General features: G+C 38.1%; 1 protein-coding gene across 3 annotated transcripts in view; it reads right to left on the bottom strand.

Annotated features, from left to right (window-relative positions):
* Positions 1-25,749, bottom strand: part of LRMDA (leucine rich melanocyte differentiation associated) — a 959,691-nt gene that overhangs the window by 260,627 nt on the left and 673,315 nt on the right. The window contains exon 6 of one of the 3 annotated variants that reach the window (XM_038411761.2): positions 17,296-18,664. The exons of the other annotated variants lie outside the window; for them this stretch is intronic. Within the exon in view, the coding sequence (XP_038267689.1) occupies positions 18,569-18,664 (96 nt within the window). The 3' untranslated portion in view covers positions 17,296-18,568. Of the gene's footprint in view, positions 1-17,295; positions 18,665-25,749 lie in introns of those variants that run through there. 3 annotated transcript variants of the gene reach the window in all.

Below are 25,749 nucleotides of genomic sequence, written 5' to 3'. Positions count from 1 at the left end.
ATTACAGATATATCTTGTAATTTTGATAAGTGATTATTGTTCATAAAGGAGGAGATATTTCACCACTAATTACAAAATGTTTCATCCTTGTTATTTTTGGGAAGACTTAGCAAGAATACTTTGCCATTACAAATTGTGAAGCAAGCTATTTTCCCCCAAACTGTAAAGTTGGTATAGCTGTCATCTTATCTGTTAGCTGCATCCAAGAAAGTCACATGCATCTCAGGAACTTGAAATATTCTTTTTCATCTGCTTAGAAATTACCAGCTAATACCCTTCTCCTCCTCCAGCTTCCACATCATTAACAGTTATCTTATATAAACTAAAATCCTTGACACAAACTTTCATGCAAAGAAAAAAAGAAATCATTAAATGGGTGTTTATATTTCTTTTATTTAGCAGCAGTTTTTAGTGGTTTTTGACTACCAGCTAGCTTTCCTTTGCACAAAGGGCTCTTCAGTTAATAAACCTGATAACTTCCATTTCATTCTTTCGAAAAACTGAAAAATCCACATTCTATATTTAAAATATGTAAATTTCTAAAGAGGAAAGCTGACAAGAAAAAAAGTAACATACCATTAAAAAGAAAGAAAACCACTGAGTAAGTGCAATCTTTCAATTCATTAATGCTGTACAATCCTACAGGTGAGAACTATGCTAGCACAGTGACATAAAATACAAAGGCAATGTAGCACTCTCTCAGGGATTATCCATATGTAATTGATAGATTTAGGGAAACATTTTCAAAAGCATTTAAGTGATTTACAAGAATAAGTCATTTTTAAAAGTGACTTAGATACTTAGAAGCCTAAGTGTCATTGAAAGTCAAAAGTGAAACTCCTAAAAACACTTTTGAAGCTGGGATTTAGACTCCTGTCTATAATAAAAGACCTGCAGCACAACCATTGCTAGTCTGGGTCAGTTAACTCAGGCTCACAGGGCTTGGAATAAAATAGCAATGTAGATGTTTGGGCTCTTGCAGGGTTTCAGAGACCAAACGTCTACTTTGAAACTTTTGGCTCCACAGACTGAATAAGATGACCTGGGCCAACCACAGCTGCGCTACAGAATTTATAGCCGTGTAGACATACCTTTAAGTACTTTTAAGGTCAAAGTCTGAATTTTGAGAGTAAAGTGATGGAACTACCCCTTTGATGACCTCTCACTGTTGATCATTTTGAAGCTTGACTAAAGATTTGGATCTTTGGAAGGAAAGAGGGCATTGGAGTGGGAAATAATTGTAAATGATGAGTGAAAATAAAGGCAGTTTAGTTCTTGGTTTTATATTTTCCTTGTCTACATTTAAAACCAATGAACAAAGCAAAACAACTTATAAGCCACCTGACAATTTGCAAGGCAGTTGTTCATAATGTAGCTAACTGCCTTTGGGAATTGTGAAAAAAATAAACAGAAAAAGATTGAATTATTTAGTTTGGGAATGTGATTTTCATAATATGTGCTTAGATTTACTTTGTGGGGTTTATTTTCCTCTTTGAAATTTTATAAGGATGTTAGCATATTTACATTCACAGCAAAAGATTAACATGATAAAGTTTAACTGCACCAAAGCAGCCATTTTAGTCTGGGAGGTTAATAATTCATGAAATATATGGCTCTATGCAATAAACCACAATGGCTAGCTGAGGAGTTTACAAATCCAGTTTTGTTTTGTTTTAAAGTGGTGGTGTTCTTTTCAGAAAGCAGGGTCCAAAAACACAGTCCAACAACAGAGTCTTGTACACAAGGAGTTCTCTCTTGAATACTATTACTATGAAGCTTTATTTAAACATGGGATTCACACAATCAGGAAAGAATGAAAATACAAAACCAGTGCTTTCTGTTCCAAAGCCCATTAGAGTCAATGGAAAGACTCCCGCTGACTTCTGAGGGCTCTGGATCAGGCCCCGCTTGTGAATGTCTACATTATCTGAGGCCCCAATGCAAGAAAGTAACCCTACTCAGGAAAAGCATTTAAGCAGGTGCTTAACTTTGAAACATGCATATATCCCTCTGAAGCTGAGCACATGTGACATAAGCACATGCTAAAATGTTTTCCTGAATCAAAACCTGGGGTTCCTAGTTCAGCTGCTAACTTCGCTATTTCTATTTTTCCTTGACCTCCCTGCAATTGTTTTAATAGAATTCTCTGCTTGCAGCCATTAGCTACCTATTATCTCCTCAGTCAGGAATCTGGCTTCATTACCTTCCATCCCTTTGCATCGGTTTGGACATGGAGCAGCAAAAGACTTTAGCACAAAGTTAAATTCTGTTTCATGGTACCAAAATAGATCCTCTCTACCCCGCTAGAAGATATGTACTAGTTAGAACTTTGGAGCTACTATGATACAGTAAACCACATGTAGATGAGATTTAAGTACAGAGGACCCCAATAAAAACTCAATATTTGCCAGACTAAAGTGCTTGCAGTCATACAGAATCTTCTATTCTGCATGTAGGAAAGGACCTAGGATACTTAAACCTGAAGCACTTTTATAAATGCAATGAACTACATACTAATAGTAAGTGACTGTGTTGAAAAACAGACCAGTTTTTCTATGCTTAGTAATACTTCCCATCCTTTAGGCATCAGTCCTTCCTTCTCCCCTGACTCTCAACCCCAATATGGAATTTTAGCCCAGACACTTGTATACTCGAAAAAGCACCGTGAGAGTATATACTTTACAGCACTATATACCAAGTAGTACTTTCTGTCAAGAATAACAGCCCCAGTGAAATTGATGGGAAGACTGCAGTGAGACTATTTGCACAACCCAATGTATTTAAGGACTGCACAGTCAGGCCTTTATCAGTCACAAGAAACTTGCAGAAGATTTAAAACCTTATCCAAACAAAAGGCATTTAATATTTCCACACCCTTCTTTAATGCAGTGTTCACACTGAGCGGAAGGTGGCCCCAAGTTAAAATCTTGAACTTGAATCTATGACCTTAAAACAAAAGCACTACTATCTGAACTGTACTGGCATCTTCAGCATGCAGATTACAAAGCTGTATATAGGTAAACTGTTATTTAATTTAGCTTTAACATGTGATTATAGAAATTCCTTCTTTGGATCAATGATGAACTATAAGAGAACTGTACATTTAGTGATAGATGTAAGAATACAATAATCTAAATGCATTAATTAATTAAACAATCTTGACATAGAATGGTAGAAACTGCTCTGATTTATTAAAGTACCTCATCCATGAAATCCATAGCAGGGGAAAATAATAATACAAATACTTTAAATATAATACACTCCATACTGATTGTACCATGACGGGAGAAAAAGGAACACCTAAAATAATTCATAAATACTCATGTCATATGGAAAAACATCACGTGAAAATTACACCCCTTCAATCTGTGATTAGAGGATTTCCCTTTGATTCTCAATTGTTTTCCAGTTACAGTACCCACACTTAAAAGGGCTATTATTTATAAATACCATGCTGTAATGAAATAAAATTATGTATAGTCAAGTGGTTGTGTGACACTGTATCCTGAGCATCATTACACTGATCCATCATGGATTGTGTTGCTTTGGTTGCACTAATGCACAAATGACTATCCCTGCTTACATCCCATGGTTTAAAGGCTATTCTGTTATTAATCTAATTTACAGGTGCATTACCTTTCTAAAAAATAAAACACCTTTCATCACTGCAACATAGGAAAACATTTTTTGTTTAACTGTATTGAACAAGGGGCACTTTGGTAAGCAGAGGGCAATTCTAATTGCAGATGTGTGAACATATTAGTATAAAATGAGAGAAGGGAATCTTTGTCCAAACCAAAACTGAACCATTTATGATTAAAACACAATTCAATTAATTATTAAAAACAATGTTACCAACTTCTGAATTCCCTGGCTTTCAGCCATGGTCAGAAGCAGAAATATTAAGACACTAATTGATTTCCAGACCAATCTTGACCTCAAAGAGGCCAAGAAAATCTTATCAAAAAATTAAATCCAAGACAGAACCTTATCTACAGGTTTATTCAGGCATAAGTGTCAAACAGAATCACCATATATATCTGTTGAAAAGCAACGTTTTCCACCAACAAGCTGATTGAAATCATAGGTAGACTTAAAAGTTCTTCCCAACCTTAACACTACAGGAAAACATTATAATAATAGGTTTCAGAGTAGCAGCTGTGTTAGTCTGTATTCACAAAAAGAAAAGGAGTACTTGTGGCACCTTAGAGACTAACAAATTTATTTGAGCATAAGCTTTCATGAGTGAGCTGTAGCTCATGAAAGCTTATGCTCAAATAAATTTGTTAGTCTCTAAGGTGCCACAAGTACTCCTTTTCTGATTATAATAATAGTTATCTTCAACAATCTTCAGACCTTCATTATGTACTAACAGTGAACTTCACAAACCAAACAGGGATTGGCCTGATCAGTACTTTGACAGGAGATGGTGCTGGAGAATCATGTAGCACTCTTCCCCTGCAACAGTACTGAGCAAATGATCCAGCACAAAGGTGCTAGCAGTATAGTTATATAAGTTGTAAAACCAATGTGACCATAAAGATAACCTGGCATTTTTCACCATAGTAGAGGTACTAAATGATTCCTCTTAGCCCATTGTGGCAGGGATCAAAGGTCAAGCTCCTATAACCAAACCCTGCATTCTCAAACTATGAAAGCATTGGATTATCTTCTTGGGAACCTTGATAGGGGAATAACAGTTGCAGCTGGGTGGGCATCTAGATAGAGATGTTCAGGTCAGATAGCAAAACTATTTTAAAGGTCAGAATTCCCAAGATCCAGATAGTTTATAGTTCGGATCCTTCCACCCTGGTCACCCAAGCTAATCTCATAGGTGTCTTACCGACATGGATTTGGGTTCTACCAGCCACACCTTTCCCAGGTCCTCATATGCTCCTTGCCATCGCCACCATTCTAACACTACCTCCAACCACATGGACTGTCACCTCCATGGGATTGGAATTACCGTTCCTCTCCTACTGATGCTATGAATATTGGAATCTTGACTCTCACTTTCCTCCATGGAGTATTTTAAATTGTATTGTACTGAACAAGGCTCCCTTTGGTAGCGCAACCACAATGCCTTGAGAAGGAAGTTCAAGCAATGCAATTCATGGAACAAGTGTGCTGATTTTGTAGTACTCTTCCCCTCAACAACATTGGAATACCATACTCCGATCCCTGCACTGAAAATGCACTGTGCTGCCTTGTGCTGAGTTACTGTTTTTATAGTCTTTGTAAAATAAAACCCTACTCATAAAAAGTTTTCCAATTTACTTTTCTTTAATTCAGATGACAAAAAATTAACTTTTTAAATTTAAGAAATGGTATGGTTTTGTATTATTATTAAGAGATGTTCTGGGATTTACACTTCTCAGTCATCTCTCAATGTAAAGAAGTGCCTTTTGAAATGTGTGACAAGTGACAAAAATGAGATACAAAAAAATTATAGGAGGAAGTTTCAAATCATGTGGAAATAACTTCTTTTGTGGAAATTAGTTTAATAGGAATATTTTTATGGTTCAACAACACTCATGTTACTAAATTACATTAACCATTTCAGTGGCACCTGAACAGAACAAAGATGTCCAAGTACTGTGCATTTCTCCTGTGCTGATGAATGCACATGGTATGTATGTCCAAATGTTCCAGTGATCCCAAAACAATGCCCATTTCAAATTGCAGGTCCATCAGTCAAGGGGTTAATTTGAAATAGAGGTGGGGGGTGGGACAGAGGAGATGTAGAGAGGGTCTGAAATTGTTGAGCTAATTCTGCCCCTCAGCCTTGCAGAGCTGATCAGGCAGCCAGCTCAAAAATTCACTCTTCTCCTGTTCCTACGGTCTCTGGGTGGCTGAGGCAGGAGCTGGATGATTGATGGTGGTAGAGGAGGGGGAGTGCTAGATAGGATGCTACTAGTGCCACGGCAGGTTGGGATTCCCATTAGTGAGTGCTGAGAAATAGGGTCTTTGGAGCCTATCTTCCCATCTCCACAATGGAGGCCCAGATCTCTATCCAGGTAGGAGACGAGGAGGGCCGAGTGCTGAGTGCACTTCCTTTGTTTAGGTTTATTTTTCATGGGCTTGGGGCATCCAGGGTTATGGGAAGAGAGCCAGAAGAAAAAAGGCAAAAAGAAAATATTCCCACAGGGCGAGAAAAAAGATTGTTTGGCACAAGGGAAGATGTAAAGAGGCCCAAAAGCAGCCAAATTTGAATTTGCATTTCCCTGGGCTTTGGAGATTAGGAGAGCAAGAGACGTGTTAACCACTAATAAGCACTGCCAGCTGAACTAAAGCTTCTCAGGAAGGGTTAAAAGTGTCTGATAGGGCTGGTCTTGGTTCAGAACCTGATTAGTCTGAAAGTAAAGTACAGTAGATATAGTCACAGTTTCCACAGAGTGTGAATATTTTCATTAGATGCCACCTTAGAAAAATAGTCACATAGCACATGTTACACATATAGTCTTCTTAATTGTAAGAATGGAGAGAATCAATGGGACTATTAAATCTATGCATCTATGATAAATACTGTAATAATTTATGCAATGAAAATATACTGCATACAGTATGTATGTAAACTCTAATGTTTGCATATTGAATCTTTCATTTTAGGTTCATCAAATTTTATTGTAGGATAAACAGATTATATTATGGGTTTCAAAACAAAACACATACTTTTGGCGCATGAACTTTTGAAACTGCAGCAGTATATTGTCAAGTTATTGAACAGTCAATGTCTAGAGTTATGCACTGTTATTAAGAGAGAGCAACATCACCATATTGCCAACAGTGTCTTTATTCTAGGAATCGCTAACCTACAGCAAGTATTGTTCTCCAAACAGTCACATTCATATAGCAACACAAGAATTCGCCAGCACCCCTCGTTAGCTCCCACAGTAACTCATGTTATCTTGCCTCTCCCTGCTCTTGCCTGAAAGATGTCAAGATTATGATATAAACTGCATGGACTCAAGGCCTGAAAGAACACAGACCAAAAATGTGGTGCTATAACCATGGCCTGAGCCCTATAAAACCCAAGAAGTATCAGCATAGGATTTAAGGGAACATCCACTAAGCAGATTAAAACAATATACCATCATTACTAAACAGACTCTCAAAGGTGAGAGAAACGTCTATGGAACCAAATAGAAGCAGGTCTTATCCTGCATTCACTGAACTCAATGGCAACCCTCCCAATGGGTTTAGGTTTAAGCCCTAAGTCCTCCTCCACTAAGAAATCACATTGACTACAGATTTGAACTAAAACAAAAAGCAAATATTTACTTAGAATTGATTCTGAGTGTATCTCACAGGGAATACCATAGCCTGCTTCTATCAATTGCTTGGGTCCTAGAGCCAGAGAGAGAACCAAAACCAGAGTGACTGGCAAATGCATTCCAGTGCATCAACTGTACTTACTCTGAAGGCCCAGTCTGGTAACACTCTTATCACATCTACCACTTGAATAACTCTTGTAACTTACACCTCAGGGCACAGATCACAAAGTTTCCTTAGCAAAACACTAATTGACATCACGAGTATGATTATCTTTTTTATCCAAATGCTGGATGTAAAACAAATTCTAAATGGCGTTTTTATCCAGTGTTAGACTGACAGTGAGATTAAAGCAAATTTCTCATCCCAGTATTTTAATGACACCTTTGAGGAAGTCGTATTTTATTCTAAAAGAAATGGGTCATACAAATCTACAAAGCATGTATTCAAACAGCTGCTTGGTTCACAGAATAACTTTCCTTTAATTTACTGTGTTTGCTGTTTAGGTATTGTGTTGTTTTGTTTTTCCATTTTTAAGAACTAAATACCTCGATGAATCAGTCAATATTATGCTGTTTGCTCTTGCATCCAAGCTTCTGCTGTTTTATAACTGTGTCTTGGTCTTATTTCAAGAAAAGAATGACAAACTTACAGCTGCAAATTGAGAATTTATGACACTTCTTGTGACAGGACTAGCAGGCAACAGGACCGAGGAAATGGGCAAGCAAAGGTGAAGAGAGACCTTAGAGACTAACAAATTTATTTGGGCATAAGCTTTCGTGAACCCCGTTCATCAGATGCATGGGGTGGAAAATACAGGAGCAGGTATAAATACATGAAAGGACGGGAGTTGCCTTACCAAGTGTGAGATCAGTCTAATGAGACAATTCAATTAACAGCAGGATACCAAGGGAGGAAAAATAACTTTTGAAGTGGTAATGAGAGTGGCCCATTTCAGACAGTTGACAAGACGGTGTGAGTAACAGTAGGGGGAAATTAGTTTTGGGAAAATCAGGTATAGGTTTTATAATGACCCAACAACTCCCAGTTTTTATTCAGGCCTAATCTGATGGTGTCCAGTTTGCAAATTAATTCCAGTTCCGCAGTTTCACGTTGGAGTCTATTTTTGAAGTTTTGTTGGTGAAGAATTGCCACTTTTAGATCTGTTATTGAGTGACCAGAGAGATTGAAGTGTTCTCCTACTGGGTACCAGCGGGACTGCTATGGGTACCCACATGGCCCCACAGTATGCCATCATTTTTATGGCTGACTTAGAACAATGCTTCCTCAGCTCTCATCCCCTTACGCCCCTACTCTACTTGCGCTACATTGATGACATCTTCATCATCTGGACCCATGGGAAGGAGACCCTTGAGGAATTCCACCAAGATTTCAACAATTTCCACTCCACCATCAACCTCATCCTGGACCAGTCCACACAAGAAATCCACTTCCTAGACACTACAGTGCTAATAAGCGATGGTCACATAAACACCACCCTATACCGGAAACCTACTGACCGCTATACTTACCTACATGCCTCCAGCTTTCATCCAGACCACATCACATGATCCATTGTTTACAGCCAAGTTCTAAAATACAACCGCATTTGCTCCAATCCCTCAGACAAAGACAAACACCTACAGGATCTCTATCAAGCGTTCTTAAAATTACAGTACCCACCGGCTGAAGTGAAGAAACAGATTGACAGAGCCAAAAGGGTACCCAGAAGTCACCTACTACAAGACAGGCCCAACAAAGAAGGTAACAGAACGCCACTAGCTGATACCTACAGCCCCCAAATAAAACATCTCCATCACATGATCAAGGATCTACAACCTAGCCTGAAGGACGATCCCTCATTCTCACAGACCTTGGGAGACAGGCCACTCCTCACTTACAGACAGCCCCCCAACCTGAAGCAAATACTCACCAGCAACTCTACACCACACATGCAAAGACACCAATCCAGGAACCAAACCCTGCAACAAACCCCTGTGCCAACTCTGTCCACATATCTATTCAAGGGACACCATCATAGAACCTAACCACATCAGCCACACCATCAGAGGCTCGTTCACCTGCCCATCTACCAATGTGATGTATGCCATCATGTGCCAGCAATGCCTCTCTGCCATGTACATTGGCCCAACCGGACAGTCTCTACACAAAAGAATAAATGGACACAAATCTGATATCAGGAATCATTACATTCAAAAACCAGTAGGAGAACACTTCAATGTCTCTGGTCACTCAATAACAGACCTAAAGGTGGCAATTCTTCAACAACAAAACTTCAAAACCAGACTCCAGTGTGAAACTGCAGAACTGAAATTAATTTGCAAACTAGACACCATCAGATTAGGCCCAAATAAAGACTGCCACCCTTTGCGGAGTACAGGCTAACACGGCTACCACTCTGAAACCGAAGATAGATAGTCAATTACTAATTTCAGATGCTCAATGCTCATCGCTCATTCAAAAATGTGACATTCTTGGGCATTTATAAATGACACAAGACTTCTGTACAGTTTGTAAGATGACTTGGTCATTAAAATGGTGTCACTCCCACCATTGCTACCAGTGGTGGACCAGCACCAGTGGGAAATTCTAGTGTAGTCACAGCCCTAGTCATGTTTACTAGGCATTTGCAAATGAATGAGCCAGATTTGAAACTAGATCACAGATTAGTTTAAGGGAAAGATCTGTTATACTGTTGCCTCCCAGCAGGAAATATAAGATTTTCAGAATACAAAATACTGACAAGTTCTATCTATTAGTAAAAATAAGAATGTAGAAAATGCATCTAATTTATTCATATCAGATTAATGTTAAATTTAGAAAAAAAAAACTTTTAATAGCAACTCTTACCTTAGAACTACAGTGAAGTTCTGATTTCTCTCATACATTTAAATGCTGAACACTTATTTTGTTACCAAGCACCCTATAAAGACTAACACATCTCCATCGGATAAAAAATGTATAAGGAATATCAACCTTTATGCTTTGAGGAACCAGTCACAAACTAACTGATGAGATTAAGAAGAAACTACTCATGGGCTGAAGATACCATAATTGTCCTTTATGGAATTTCACTCAACATCCAAGCATTCAGGATTGACCACTGTCAGGGACACAGTGATGCAGATGGACCATACAATGTAAATCTCTTCTCCAGTCTTCCTTAGTTTGTACACAAACATGAAAAATATTCTCCTCCACCAACTGGAAAGCCTGAGATTCCGCTAACTGCCCATACACTAATGATATGAAAAGGTATTTAAATAAGCGAATTCTTAAAGAACATACTGGTTATATCAGAATTTACACTCATGAATCGTAACCCTAAGTAATATATAGATGTCTGAAATCATCTAGTCAATTCAAAACAGAGATGAAAGACATGCTGTACCAGCAAATAAGGCCAAATTGCAGACCTCTCTTCCTCAACACTCATGACAATTTATGTATTTGGAAAATGAAGTTATTCTTTCTATGTTTTAAGCTATTTTAAATATCTTCTATTATTTTCAATTTATATTAAAAACATGGATTCTTAAAAAAACAGCGAATACATTCTGCACATATGCAAGATTTCAAGAAACACAGTCTTATCTATAGTTAAATATTTATGTAATGTAGTCCCTAACACTGCCCATGAACATTCTACAAAGCTTTTTATAAGACATATATAGCAGCAATAAATGTTAAGGAATAACCCACAGTTAAAATAAAATTAAAATAAAAACTTGATTTGCTTTTAAATTTAAGTTCCAGTACTAAAGGTCACAAAATAGGACATGTACAAGGATTTTGGTAATCATACTTCAAAATATGCAGCACTTTTAAATTAACAGAAAAATCCACAAGATTTTGTTCTGTACAAATTATAGACTAGTTTCAATTTAGTCCTAATACACTTTGGATCCGATTATCTTTCTATATTTGATTGTAATTCCTTTAATTATTTAGTCTATAAATGAAATTTACAGAAACTAATTTGGGAGTTCTTTTCACTTATTAGGAATTTATTGTAACAACCACACCATTTTAAAATATATTTAAAAATACTCAAGACACATTAGTGGATTTGTTTAAAAAAGATTTCTTTTTCAATAGTATCATACTTGATAAACCTTTTTCTCTCTCTCTTTTTTTTAAAAGAAGATTAAAAATAGACATTAAGAACAACACAGAAGGGTAGGCATAACCATAGTTTACATTGTAATTCAAGACAAAAAGTAGTGTGCCAATTTGCAAAATTGATATAAAAGCCTCTATTACATTTTAGGAGTACAATTATCTCTATGGGCCTGATCCAAAAACACTGAAGTCAACTGGAGGCTTCTCATTGGCTCAAATCCCATGATCCTTTCCTTGCCACTTAAACTCTGCTATTTCATGAACATCAAACTGTTGTAATCTTGACAAATTGAATCAATGATAGAAAGTGCAGAAGCATTTTAAATAATAGAGGAGTCTCTATGTCCTTATTGAAATGGATAAGTGGTGGGTGGGGGTGCTAGCACTCCCTGCAATGGAAATATTCTGGGGCGTCCACATAAATTTGTGCACACCAGAGTGTTGGGGGCAGAGACAAGACAAGACCTGGAGGGGCTGCAGCAGCCACCACATCACCAGGGATCAGGCTCAAGAGCTGGACTCGGAGGGACTGGTAGAAGCCAGGGACCCTCCTTCCCAGCCTGGATCCAGCTGGCCCCCACAACATTTCAGCACTTCCCTTCACTTCCCCCCCTATCTTTGTGCCCTCCCCCCATTGGCAGGTAGCATCTGAACCCGTTCACCATTTTCCCGACTTACTGGATTGATCCCTTACACCTTCTGCTGGAATCAAAATGAAAGAAAAGTTCAGTGTCTTCTAAGCATGAGTATGAGAAAGATTACGGTTATGTTAAGTGAACCCTTGCCCACATGAATATGGAAACTCTCCAGGTGGGAGCAGAGTCACATTCTAATCATAAAAAAACATTCAGACTTTCACAAGAAAACATTTTACTTCTTTAAAACTTTTATTTTTCCAGATGCAAAACTGCTTTACCAAAAGAGATAACACAGATGTGATCATCTGCCATCTTGGTAGTGTCTGGGCAGTATTATACGTGGAATGATTACACTGTTCACACTGCTTCCTTTCAAAAATTTGTAACTAAAATGGCGATAAGCTTCTCGGGACCTATTAGTCAAAAGAGAACATTCAATAATAGGCCAAATAGGTTGCATCTGATGAACTCAGTGACTCACTAACAATTTAATCTTTCTAGTAGCATATACAGCTCATTACTAAATTTTAGTTGATTTAGCTGTTACTGCATACTACAACAACTGGACAGGTCTGGAGCTTCTTAAAGCTCCTAATGGTCAATCGTACAACCCAGAATTACACGAGCAGTTCTTACTCATAAACTCAGTCCTGTTGTAGTGAATAGGACTATTTGTGTGAAAAAGGACTATTTATAAAGGGAAAGTTTGCAGGATCTGATCCTAACATGTTTTATGTATCCCTTCCCCAAAAACTGATCACTAGTAGGAAACAATTTTATATACTTGGGCTGGAATTTCCAAAAAGGTCTGCAGGAGTCCTTTCAAATCCCAGCCTTGGACTTGCACAAAAACTAAAACTGGCTCCTATCCAAAGCTCTCAGCATCTCTGATGAGTTACAAGAACAATTAACAAGTTCCCCCCACCCTTCTCTCCACACACACAGCCAGCAGAGCTTAATGCAAACTTTTCCCACCATGCAGATCTAACTCCATCCAACCCCATCCCCTGTAGCAGACCACACAAATCAATGCACCTTGCAGTATGCCCCAGAAAGTCAACTATGTTGGACCAATGAGGGGGGGGGGGGGACTTGTTCCAAAGCTGATGGCCTAACTCTAGTGTCAGCCCCCTTTCTTTTAAATCAGATCCCATAAAGATTGTCCATAAAAGGCTTCTTCTCGGCTCCATGTCTTATTTCCAGATTAAATCAGCTGTCAGCCCTGTACAGTTTCTCTGCACTTTCTTGATTTAATCCACAATTTTAACTGAGATCAATCTCTAAATGAGAACAAAAGGATTATTTTTTCTAACAGAAATCGCATTCAGTAGAATATATCAAAGAATGCACTTGACTCCTACATGAAGAGAAGGCTGAATTGTATCTCTTGCTTCAAAGCTCCAGCTCCCCAAAGAAAATACACTCTCTGGCTATGCAGGGAAATATGTAACGACACATAACACCATACAGGATATATGTATTCTGCCTGATTTATTTAAACTGAAAAAGACATAAGTGCATTTATAAGAATTGCTTTAACTTTTGTATTTATCAGTGTCCTCAATCTTACTTCCATTACAGCCCTGACAGAATAATTAATTTAGTCAATCAATCATTTAACAAAAACTCTCAGGTGACCTCAAAAACAACACATAATCCACAGAGAACTAGTCACAACAACAATCTTCAAATTCCCTTAGAAAGGAAAATTAAGACAGTTATGTGTGGCTTGGGGCAACCTAAGCTGTAAATCTCTCTTTTCTGATCTCTTCATATACATGAAAGAGTAATGCCGCTCTGGATTACATTGAACAATTATGAGTTCTAAAAACTCAGGGAATCAGCTTTCAGACAGCCCTAATCATTACCAATTAACCATATCTTCTGACATCCTGGAATAGCTACCCCAATGCTTGTGAATGCTCTAGCCTCCCTTTAGGCAGCCAATCCCTTACATTAGAACTCATGATTTTTAAAAAGTCGGTTAATATTAGTTGACCAATCCAAAGAGCAGTCACTTGTCGTGGTACAAAACACTCACTTTCCCCCTCTCTAGATGACCAAAAAGAAGAGGGAGCTGTTTCCAACAATTCAATGTATTTCAACATTACTGCTAATATCTGAATTTTTATGAAGAAACACTAGCCTTGGATTTTTTTAGCAGTACTCTGCCACTCATACCCAGAGATCTCCAACCAATACAATCAGGCTTTAAATATTTCTCTCTTTCTAATCATGAACTTGTTATAATGTTATTAGTTACACCACCTTCAATGTTAGGCACCTTTATATTTATTTACATTAAATATATTCTGATTGTTTACTGAAAATTGACCTCAGCCTTTCCTAGTTTGTTTACAGTGACAATTCCCTTAAAGTATAAGGGGGTAGCCATGTTAGTCTGTATCCACAATTCCCTTAAAGTTTCCTGCCAGTGCTCTCCCCCAAGTAGGAGCAACCGTGGAAATGCTAACACAGACAAGGTATTGTCAGCTGCCAGCATCTTACCACTATGAACTTGCTCTGAGCAAGGTCAGATGACAGTGATAAAAAATGCTGATGTATTTTCTACATTCAAGTCGCAATCGTTGTTACCAACAGTGGAGCTGCACCTGGAAGAAGTTTTATGAAAAAACTCAGAGTAGACAAAATAAATAGTGAGTCATAACATTCCAGCAAACATGAACCTCCTGAAACACAAAAGGCTGAGTGGTATAAATCCAGGAAGATAAAGTGCTCATAGTTTGTAATTGTTAGCTAACTGCTAAGGCTTAGTAAAATTTACTTTAATTTTTAAATACACAGAGCACCTTGTACTTAAGGGCACCAACATATGATTTAGGAACTTGGAGTTCCTCCCCTTATATACCCCCAGAGGAAAAATCTGCTGGACTCACAGCAAAGTTAGACAGAAAGAACTGCTTTCCAAGACAATGGGAAGATAAAATCAAGTTAAGCTAAACAAAATGTTGATCTAGTGTCTAAGAATGCTATTATTGCAGGTGACACTGCCGGGAAATTTCAACTGGTTGTGGTGATCTTTAAACTTTCTTCATTGCTCACACTGGAGGTTTTTCACTCATGGTGAAAAAAGTTAGAGAAGACATAACACATCCATTCTCTCAATGAGGGGTGCACTGACTTTGGTTGGAGCAGCGTGTTTTTTGAGGTGGCAGCAGGGCTTTTAGGATTCACGTTTGTGCTGTCAGTGATGTCCAGTCATAAAATAAATACCACTGCTTTGATTGTGAAGCACCTTTCCCTACAAGGAAAAGTATCCCCTGATACTCAAAGTTGTGGTGCGTGTGTGTGTGTGCGCGTGTGTATGCGTATGCGTGTGCATGCGTGTGCACACATTTGCTTTGTTTTATATTTTTCAAATTTGTATTAATTATTATACACAAAAAGTCAAATTTGTCTCTGATAACATTGTACTGAAACTCACAGGGCTAGATCATGGCAAGTCCAGAGAGAGCATGTGCAGGGTTACAGTCTATGCTGCTGGGCAGTGGCACATCCCTGTGTTCTTTGCAGGGCAGGGACTGTGTCCTGTTAAAGCTCCCTGGATAACCTGCCTCAAACCAACCCTCTACCCCACCCTCCAGCACTGGCCTGCAGTGCCAGCTGGCTGCTCCGGGGAATATCAGTTGCTTCTCTTGAAGGCGTCTTACCTCAGGCACATTACCCCAGTGCTGCTGGAAGCTCAAGGATGCATGTCTTTCAGAACTCACAAAGCAATGCAGCTCTGCTTAACCCCTTGTGCAGGGCTGTGGCTAAAAGTCACAATAAAGCCCTGAATGTACAAGTCAAATTTATAGCAAATATGAGAAAAGTAATATAAATTATCATCTCCATTCAACATATGGGGCAACTGAAGTTCAGAGAGGATAAGTGAGGTGACCAAGGTTGCCCAGAAAGCCAGTGGCAAAACTTTGAGTCCTCACTGTTTCCTACTTTAGACTCTACTGTGTTAATCCATTCACTGGATATTAATAATTATCATGCTGTATGAGGTCTACAACTTCTAGTAGAAGATTACAGTTAGCATACGTTTCTCCTGTTGACTTTCACAACACTACTACAACAAAGATGCACATTGCAAGCATGCTTTTCAAGTATAATACAATAAATATAAAAACAAAACAAAAGTGTTATCACAACTCAAGCTAGGAAAGGATACCATCAAATTTCAGGGAATGATCAGAATAACCAAAATAAATCACCCTATTACGGTAACTAAATACCTTTTGCTGCTGACCATGAGATCTCATTCCAGGGTGGGAATAAAACCAACACAGATGTCTGGAATGTACTTCACAAAACCAGGTAGCTCTGTTTACACCTAGACAGATTGCAATAAAACATTTGAGCTATCCATTGCTTACTGCATACTTCTACATTCTAACAACAAAATGTTGGTACCTTGATAGTCATTAACCACTTCTAATGTCTCAATGAATCAGCCATGCTGCTGACAAAAAGTGAAAACTACCACTTGATTTCCCTGTAAATGTAGATTGCAATACCCAAGACAGAAATAAACTAAATAGTGCTGCTAGGCTGCACTTCTGAAAATTAAATACTTAACAGATGACTGTGAAAATTCCTGCCACAAGTATTTTAAATTGACCATTGTATTTCTTTTACCTCTTTACAAAGCAGTGTGATTTGTTATTTGTTGGTTTTGAGATTTATCGGGTGGAAGCAGAGGTTTCCAAGATGGATTTGTTGAGCAAAATTCTCTGCTGATATCATTCCAATGGGGTTAGGCCAGCAGAGAATTTTGCCCAGAATATTTTGGTGTGATGATTAAACCATGTAGTATATGAAAGAGCATAAAGCAGAGCACCACTTTGTAAAATTCAATCAACTATCAGCACAATAGGCTTTGTTACACCCTTTTCACCAGTCTTAGCACCAAGGTTTCAGAAGCTGAAAGGGAATGAAAGGTGACTCTTATCCCTAGAAGTAGTGCCCCACCCTCTTTACCCCTTTAAGGTCTGGACGTTACTGGGGGGCAGAGAATCTTATAATGTCAATGCAAGTATTGTTCCTTCTCTGTGACTAGAGAACATACGTTTCCAGGAGCTCAAATCTGGCACCACCTTCAGCCACTCTGTTTATAATAAAAGAGTACTTCTTGATTGATATTCCACACCTCAGGCTAAACATTATTTTTGTTTTATAAAAATATTCCTTGAAATGTAAAAATGAAACAATACTAGCATCTTATAGTAATATTCAAGAGATCTGTTTAATAAATGTTGCATTATCTGTAGTTATATTTAACAAAATGTACATTGTGTTAATACAAACAATACAGAGTATAAGATTAAACAATGTGTTTTTCTAAGGTTGGCAATAAAACCAATTTTAATAATAAATCATATTTTACAGGAGCCCTTGGCATTATTGGATTGTACATATATTCATGTTCCCAGCAGCCAAACAGCAGTAAACCTTACTTTATTGTAAAATTCTAAAAAAATATATTTTCAATGTATTATGTGCTTAGAACATTAATTAGAAACCCAAATGATTTACTAGAATTTTATAAAACATCTTTGGGATACATACGTATGTGAATCAGAGTAGAGATGTACTATATATATATATACTTGTACACATGTTCAGATGGTGTGTGTATAGAAATATCCCAGTATTCCACATACGGGGGGCAGGGAAGAGAGAAAGAAGGAAACCTGCAGTTATATTTAAATATACACGTTACGCACACATACATATATGTACACACATTTCTACATTAGTGTATATTTAGGTGCATGATTTTAAAAAATAGCATTCAGGAAATATGAAAATTAAGGATCTCATACCTTGCCTACATTGTACATTTAGGAGCTAATTTTACCCTAAGCTACTGTACTCCTGTTCTCAGTGAACAAAATTAGAGTTTTAATATTTTCTTCTTTAAGAAACCATCAAGTTTTCTATATATAGATTACATATGATTTTAATTACATTTATATAGATTACATATGGTTTTGGACAGTACTGAATAATTAAGTTCTACTGTATAGTTCTAAAGGAACCAGACTGAGCTGGCCTAAGCATGTTTTGGTTAGTTCCGCAAAACCAGTATTAGCCGCCTCCCCACAAATGTTAACAAGCTCCTCTTACTTATGATCACGCCATTAGGCACAGGGCTGACTAGAAGATTTTGGAAAGGTTAAAAAAAATTAGTTGTGCTGCATCCACACAAATTAATTTTCCATAAAAAGTGTGTATTTGTGAATGGGGAAATCTTCCAGTGCCTCACCTCCAGTATTTTCTGGTAGAGAAATGGAGGTCAGGAGCTTAGCATATAGATGTCAAGTTATGAGAGATAATTGTCCAAATACAGTGGGCACTCAGCCATTAGAGGCTATGTGCGCATTCTGGTGAATTTTAGCACTTCACATAGCACTTTACAAACATTAACACTTGCAACAGTCCTGTGAAATAAACAAGCATCTCCATTTTGGAAAAATAAGCCACTGAAGAGAAGGGCAGTGTTTTCATGTGCTCACTAATTTTTGGTGACTCCATTCTTGGGGATCCAACTTGAGATATCTTTGGGCTTGATTGTCAGATATAGTGAATACCCACAGCACCTTGAAATTAACAGAAGCAGCAGATACTGAGCTACTTGGAAAAAAAATCAACCCTTATGCATCAAAACAATCAAATGAGTGGACATTTGAAAATTTGGACCTTGGTGATTTGAATAAGTTATAATGGGAGCTGGTATCGGAGACAGGATTAGAGCAGGCAGAATTCCCATGATCTCAGACCACTAGACTAGGCTGTCTTTTGCACTAGTGCTCTGTTCCAGCAGTTCACCGGTTGTTCAGCAGAGGAGCTGGCTCATCTACAAGCATCTCTCTGGGAGGGAGCTTTTGGCAAGCTTAGAACTATCAGCAACAGTCTGGATGGTGCTGCCCCTGGAGTAGTAGACTGATCTGAAGGTCCTCTGACAAATCAAGAATCCTGTGGTCATAGTCTTCACAGGCTGTCAAGGCCCATGTTTCTCCTGTTCTTTTACATAGGTTGAATACACCAACAGTACTAGAACTGATGGTGTACACTTACACATCAAAAATGTACACAACTGTGGAACTACAGAAGGCAACAGCAAAATAATACAGAGTTAACATCAATATTATGTATTTGTGTAAATGAACAGTTAGTTCAGTAGCAGCTTAGAGTTAAGCTTAGTGGAAATTTTATGCTGTGTCTATGCAAATACCATTTCTCCTTTGGTTATAACGCCTTTAAAAAACAGCATAGGCACTAGTTCCTCTTGAGGATAGCTACCTGAAATATTTCAGCTTGTGAAGTTCAGTGATTTTTATGTTACCCGTACAAAGGGGAAAAAAAACAACCTAACAATCTTTCAGCAGAGAATGCATACATATTTTACCCTGGTATAACTAAAAACAGGGTAAAAGGGTTTCCTTATAAAGTTTTAGCTAAAGAAGTGATTTTTTCAGAAAGTTATGTACGTGAGATCAGGAGACTATAATGGAAGCGCCAATATAGTGCTACGTGGAGTGTTTGCAAAAAAGTGAACAGAACAATACACCACAGAGGATCAGTTACTTCCCTAGGTTGAGGCCTTTTTGTACCACTCTGCAATTGCAACGCAGCTCTAAAGCTAGTGTCACTGACCATAGGAGGCTAACCCAGAACAGGGGAATATTTTCTGTGTTTTCTGACTGGCATATGACCCCTCAGGATCACTGAGAGCAAGTGTAATTTAAAGCATATTTTAGCTGCACTAAATTATGCAGGTGAATCACCACCCTCCTCCCCGGGCACAGCTGGCCCAAGATGAGGGGAGCAAAAAGGTGGCTCACCAAGAGCTACACTATGCCCTCCTCTGCCACAGCTGGGGATGCAGCCCACCACTTCTGAATAGTCACATTACTGTCTGATTGCTTGATTATTTTGAATCCATTTATAAATGAGATATACAGTAAATAAAATTCATCTAATTAAAATCACTTTATGATCACATTTTACTTGCCATATAAAAATGAGGTGTGTTTGGCAACTGAACACAACTGAAGAAACTCTTAGATTTTAAAATATTCCCTACCTTTGAAAACCTTGGTACAGAATATGAAATTTGTAGAGGGATTTCCATGAACAAGTTACTAGTTTTCATACTACCATTAAGTTCTAGGGCTAATCACGAAGGTCCAATCATTTTCACTTCTCTCATTTGGACAAACAGTCCAACCAATGAATCAATGTTTTTACTTTGGTCATTAGAGGAACATTCAGGTTTTTAATCTAAATGATTGCTGCAGGCAGCTTGCCAATGACTCAAGAACGTGCGTACCAACAACAGGGCAGACTGTGAAGAAGAAGGGCACAAACCCCAAACTGGTTTTGAGTTCCGAACTTAGACTTCACCAACCAATTACCAAGTGTAAACTCCTCAGGCACTAAAACAACCTAAACATGGAGTCAGACAGTCCCCTTGGGTACTCCAGTATATCTTGCCACCCAGGTGAGCTTACCTTGTGATAGACGGTCCCTTATACCAAGAATCAGAGCAATATTCAAGTTTCTCCCAGTCACTTATCCCAAGTCATTTGCACTTTGTATCTCAAACCAAAGAAACTATAATAAACTATACAGATGTATTGAATAGAAAAAGGAAACAAGAGATTCATTTACAAGGTTAAAGCAGACAAATATATATATACACAAATGGTTTCAGATCTAACAATATTTGACTTAATGTCAGGAAGATGCAACTTTTTCCAGTTTAAATGGAAAAACATACAACACAGCACACACACAAACAAGTCTACTTTTGTATCCATATTTTACAATGTTTGTTTACTGCATACAATCTCTGTTGTAAATCTGGTCTAACTTATTCCAGCTTGAAATGGGTCCCATCTCCATTTGGCAGATTTGGGTTATATGAATAAAGACAGTGTCATTCAGATGCAAATAATAATGCCTTTTGCCTTTGAAATTTAGAGAGGTCTCTTATCCCAGAAGCTTAGATCAGAGTACAGTTAGTTAATCTTTACAGGGTCAACTCGTTGAAATCTGTAGCCAGCTCCACTTTCTGACAATCTGCATTGAAAATCTCTCATTAACCGAGTTATGTTCCATTTGAAATATTAACACTACTTTTGGGGAAAGGGCAGCAAAAATTAAGATAATGCTAATTGCTGTACCCTTTTCTCAGAAAGCACAATTAGTTGCTACAATGCCAGTTATTTTACATAACTATCTTTAAAGGAGGGGTCATTGGATCTAATACTGTGTGTTAAAAGTGTTATGTATTGAAAGTCAGCCCAGTCCATTATCCAGTTGTGTATACTTTCTGTATCTAAATTTGAGAAAGCATGCCTAAATAGTACTGCAAGCTCAGCCAAACATAAAGCATAAAGTCTTAAGTGTCCTAATCCAATAGTCAAGCAGCCTCCGTGACTGAGGGCACAGGGATTCCTGGCTCTGCAGCTGTGATGGTTGCTCCTGATTCTAAAGTGTTCTACCTTATCTTTGATTGCAACTATGTAGTGCCAGCTGTAGTGATATAAAGATGTTAATGCTTAATCCCTTCAAAATGAAGCCTATGGCAAGGAGGGTGTAGGCAAATGAACACAGATATTATATGGTGGGCAAGATCTTTATTTTACCTCCTTTCATCCACTCATCCTCTCAAACCCTCAGATCAGCTGGTCTTGGAGAATGGGCTGGGAAAGAAGGTGAACTAGTTCCTTCCCCCACCCAGCAGTACTCAGTGCCCATGCAAGGGAGAGAGGATAGGCTGCAAATGAAACCAGGTACAGTACCTAGTCTTCCCCAGCAAATGGTGCTTTGTGCAAGGCACAGACTCTCCCCCTCCTAAGGAGGTCTATTAATTCAGCCAAAGAGAAGTAGTGAGTGACTGGCAAGCTAAAGATGACCCTCAACAGCCAAAACTACCTAGGCACCCCTTTCCCACAACCAGATTGTTTAATTATGTAAATACATGTCCCACAGGCTGCCTGGGAATTGTTCTTTCCACCCCGCACTGAGGATTCTCAGGGAAGTTGCTGAAACCCTGGCTTTGTAGCCCAAACTAGGTTTTCTGGGAAAAAGGTCCATGACAGAAAATTGTTGAATGGGAGAGGTGGGTAGTGAACACATTTTCCCATGCTTAGCTTCCTGTGTAACGGCATGACTTCCTGACACACAGCTTTTTCTGCTTACCCCAGCAGACAGATCTCTTCCATATTTCTTGGCTTTAGCTTCCCATGTTCTCAATATCAAAAGATATCAATACCCATAGCAAGTGCTCCTTAGTGTTTAGTTTGTGTGACTGGTCACTTAAGTCACATGGTCCATTCCTTGACCAGATGACCCAACTTTGAACAAAAGAAGCAATGCCCCAAAGAAACCATGAAACCGGGGGGGGGGGGGAGTTTACAAAATATTTAACGTTCCTTAAAAATGAGGAACAAAAAATATTTGAACAACACGAATGAAGAGAAATAGCTTTAGTTTACATATGGCATTTCTATCAGAAGAGAGCATCTAGGGAATTAAGTTTTCTCTGGCAGAGGTTCCCACTGCAGAGGGCTGCCCAGGCTTGTGATATAGATACCTTATTCTTAGCCAAGCAAAAGATCCAAACAGCATGCACTGAAACAAACAGAAGACTCAGTCTTGCATGGATGAATTACTCAGATTCCAGATTCTCTCTCTTCTTTTAAAAAAAGAAGGCACTCTTATTGTCAGAGGTCATCTATTTGTAAATTGATTGCCTTTGAAAGAGGTGCTCCTTTTCCTTGACTGTGTTAATGTTAAGAAGAAAGAGACACTGAGATATGGAGAAACAAAAAAACTGAAGGGATGTGATGCATGGCTAGAAAGGGTTAAACATCCTGCAAAATAAATAACTCTCAAAAGACGTGGAGAGATAATGTTTGTGGTTTTGTGTATTTACATATATACGAGTAGGGTCCGACAATATAATTAACAGTCCCCTGTCTATGCTCTATTCTGATAGTTCAGAGATCAAAAGAACATCCTAGCATTTAAATGAATTGTAAACACGGGATAGCTCGGTATTCATCTCTCTTTGAAATTTACTGTGAATAGTGGAAGAACAAGCAGATGGCCTTATGTTAATTCATATAGCCAAGTACCAGTGATGGACCTCCTTCAAAATCATGCCAATTACCTTTTGAACTCCCAACTTGTCAAAAGACATGAAATTGTATAAAAGATCCTTGGGTCCCGATTCTGTCATCTCAGACATGGGGAGCATCCATCACTCTCCGCTGTTATTTTATTATTTTATCAATAAAGCTTTAAAACTTAAACACTTGGTGTGGTCCGTCATCTCCTCCCCTAATGTACCTGTGGCCTCAGCCTAATCACCTGAAGCCTCAGGCAGATTGGTCACAGTTTCGTCAGGGGAAGTTTGAGTCGCAAGACTGAGGTCCCAGTTATGCTTGTACGCCCCGAATGAGAGATTTGGACATTGGACTATAACCTATGAACTATTTTTGAAAGAACTCTTTGCAACTACAAAGCTCACCATCTCTGCTATGAATCTGAACCTCAATGAATTGAACTCTATGTCTATATGTATATTGATCTTTTAACCATACTCTCTCTCTTTTGTTTTTTTAATAAGTTTTAGTTTAATTAATAAGAATTGGCTGTAGCATGTATTTGGGTAAGATCTGAAACATTCATTAACCTGGGACGTAATGTGTCCGATCCTTTGGGATTGGTAGAATCTTTTCTTTTATACGATGAAATAAGATTTACCTAACTTTTCATCATATTTGATGTGGGTACCTGGATGGAGGCCTGAGGCTGGATCACTTTAAGTGAACTGTGTTGTTTGGACTTCCAAGTAACCAGTAAAGTAATAAACAAGCTGTTTTATGCTATCTTGATAAATCTAAGTATTGGAATATCCACCAACATTTTGGGATTTAGCTGCCCCATTCTTTGCAGTTCACCCTAATTGAGTGACCACAGCTGGCTCCCCACTAGGACCCAGGTCACAAGGGGTTAACAGTAAGCCTGGTATTCTGACAGTTAGACTTCGCAGTAAGAAATAAATACATCTCAATATGCCTAGCACTCAATTAAAGTGCTACTATGCATCTAATGAAAACAGAAATTCTTTAGAGCATTTTAGCATCCTACACAAACCACATTTCTAATTGCATTTTGGATATTCAATCTGGGACTCACTGTAGCCCTTATAAAACCCTTGCTCAGTTCTGACATGAAATAAGACCTCATGAAGAGAGGTAGTTTAAGCTTATTATGCAAGGTGTATTTTTAAAAATTCTAACTATGGGGCAAAATATATTGCTATAAGTACTAGTAAGCCTTATGTTCAAGGATATAGAACAGAATTTTACAAAGAGAAAGCAAGACACAGAGAGAACATTTTTGGCATGGTAAACTGCTTTTTCAGATTTATTTAAAATTTCATCTGCACTATGGGTAACATTTCTAGGTTTGCAATTGAGGTTCCAAACAATGAAGTATACTCTTTTCACACAAATTCAGAGGCTAAATCACTTATAAAATTATTAGCATAAATAAGCATTCTGAGCAAATGTTGCATAAGGCAACTCTGATTTGGGACCAGAAGTAAAATTGCCCCATGGAGAATTATGGGAAATGAAAAACAAGTAGGCTGTACAAGGTTTGCAAAAAATCTTATCATGGGTCTTGAGTCTAAACTCACTATTAATTAGAATTCTATAAACTGTTAGAAAACTTGTATTTTAAAACAGAAGAGTTGTGCATGCTTCCAAATCTTTACCTAAATTAAATGATGAACATTTTGTTCAAATGAAGACATTAGGAACTGGTATGATACTAGAAAAAAAGATGTAACCAGGAAACCTGCTCAGGGCTTGAACTCACGAGGCTCTGAGCACCCTCCAACTTCATTGATTTCAATGGATGCTGCAGATGCTCAGCACTTAAGTGAAACCAGCCTGTAAGATGGGTGTAATATTTCAAGGCCTCATGCAGAAACTATTGAAATCAGTGGAAGGACTCCAATTGACTTCTGTGGGCTTTCAATGGGGCCCATATTCAAAAGGATAGAGGGCCAAACTTGATTAATTGTATTCACTTGTATGGCAACTAAGTACTAATAACTACCACATTGTTAATATTTAAAAATGAATGATCTGCACAATTGTTGCGTGATTCCTTGGATAGTAATCAAAAAAACAACAGGCAGATTCAAACACGAATCCTATCATATAAACGATCTTATAAATGTACATAACCTAGAACTTTATAGATGAAATGTTGCAACTATGTTGATGGAGGCCTTAAAAAAGAATGAGATCAGGTTCTCCCATTTTAGGGCATTGTTTTTAGTGTTATTTTATTGTCTTAATACTAGTCCATACTATATATGAAATCCAGCTGAATGGCTACATCCAGTGTTCCCAATTTATTACTCTATTTGAGGTAGTGTCTGAGATTTTATCTGCAACCTTTCCTTTGTGCGTGCGTGCGTTGTTATGCCCCAAGTAGTCTTGTACAATTCTCAGGGTTGAAATAGCTCTTTTATTGTAATCAGTTTTCATTAGAGCCCTTTGATCTCTTTTCATTCTTTGTACACAACACTTCACCACCTTTCTTTTCTGTCATAATTGCATGTGAAAGATTTCTCCTTTGATAGACCCTGAAT

The sequence above is a fragment of the Dermochelys coriacea genome, chromosome 7 (assembly GCF_009764565.3).
Source record: "Dermochelys coriacea isolate rDerCor1 chromosome 7, rDerCor1.pri.v4, whole genome shotgun sequence".
In the NCBI taxonomy this organism is placed as follows: Eukaryota; Metazoa; Chordata; order Testudines; family Dermochelyidae; genus Dermochelys; species Dermochelys coriacea.
Note: the sequence above shows the minus strand (reverse complement) of the source record. Positions and strands in the feature narration are given on the sequence as shown.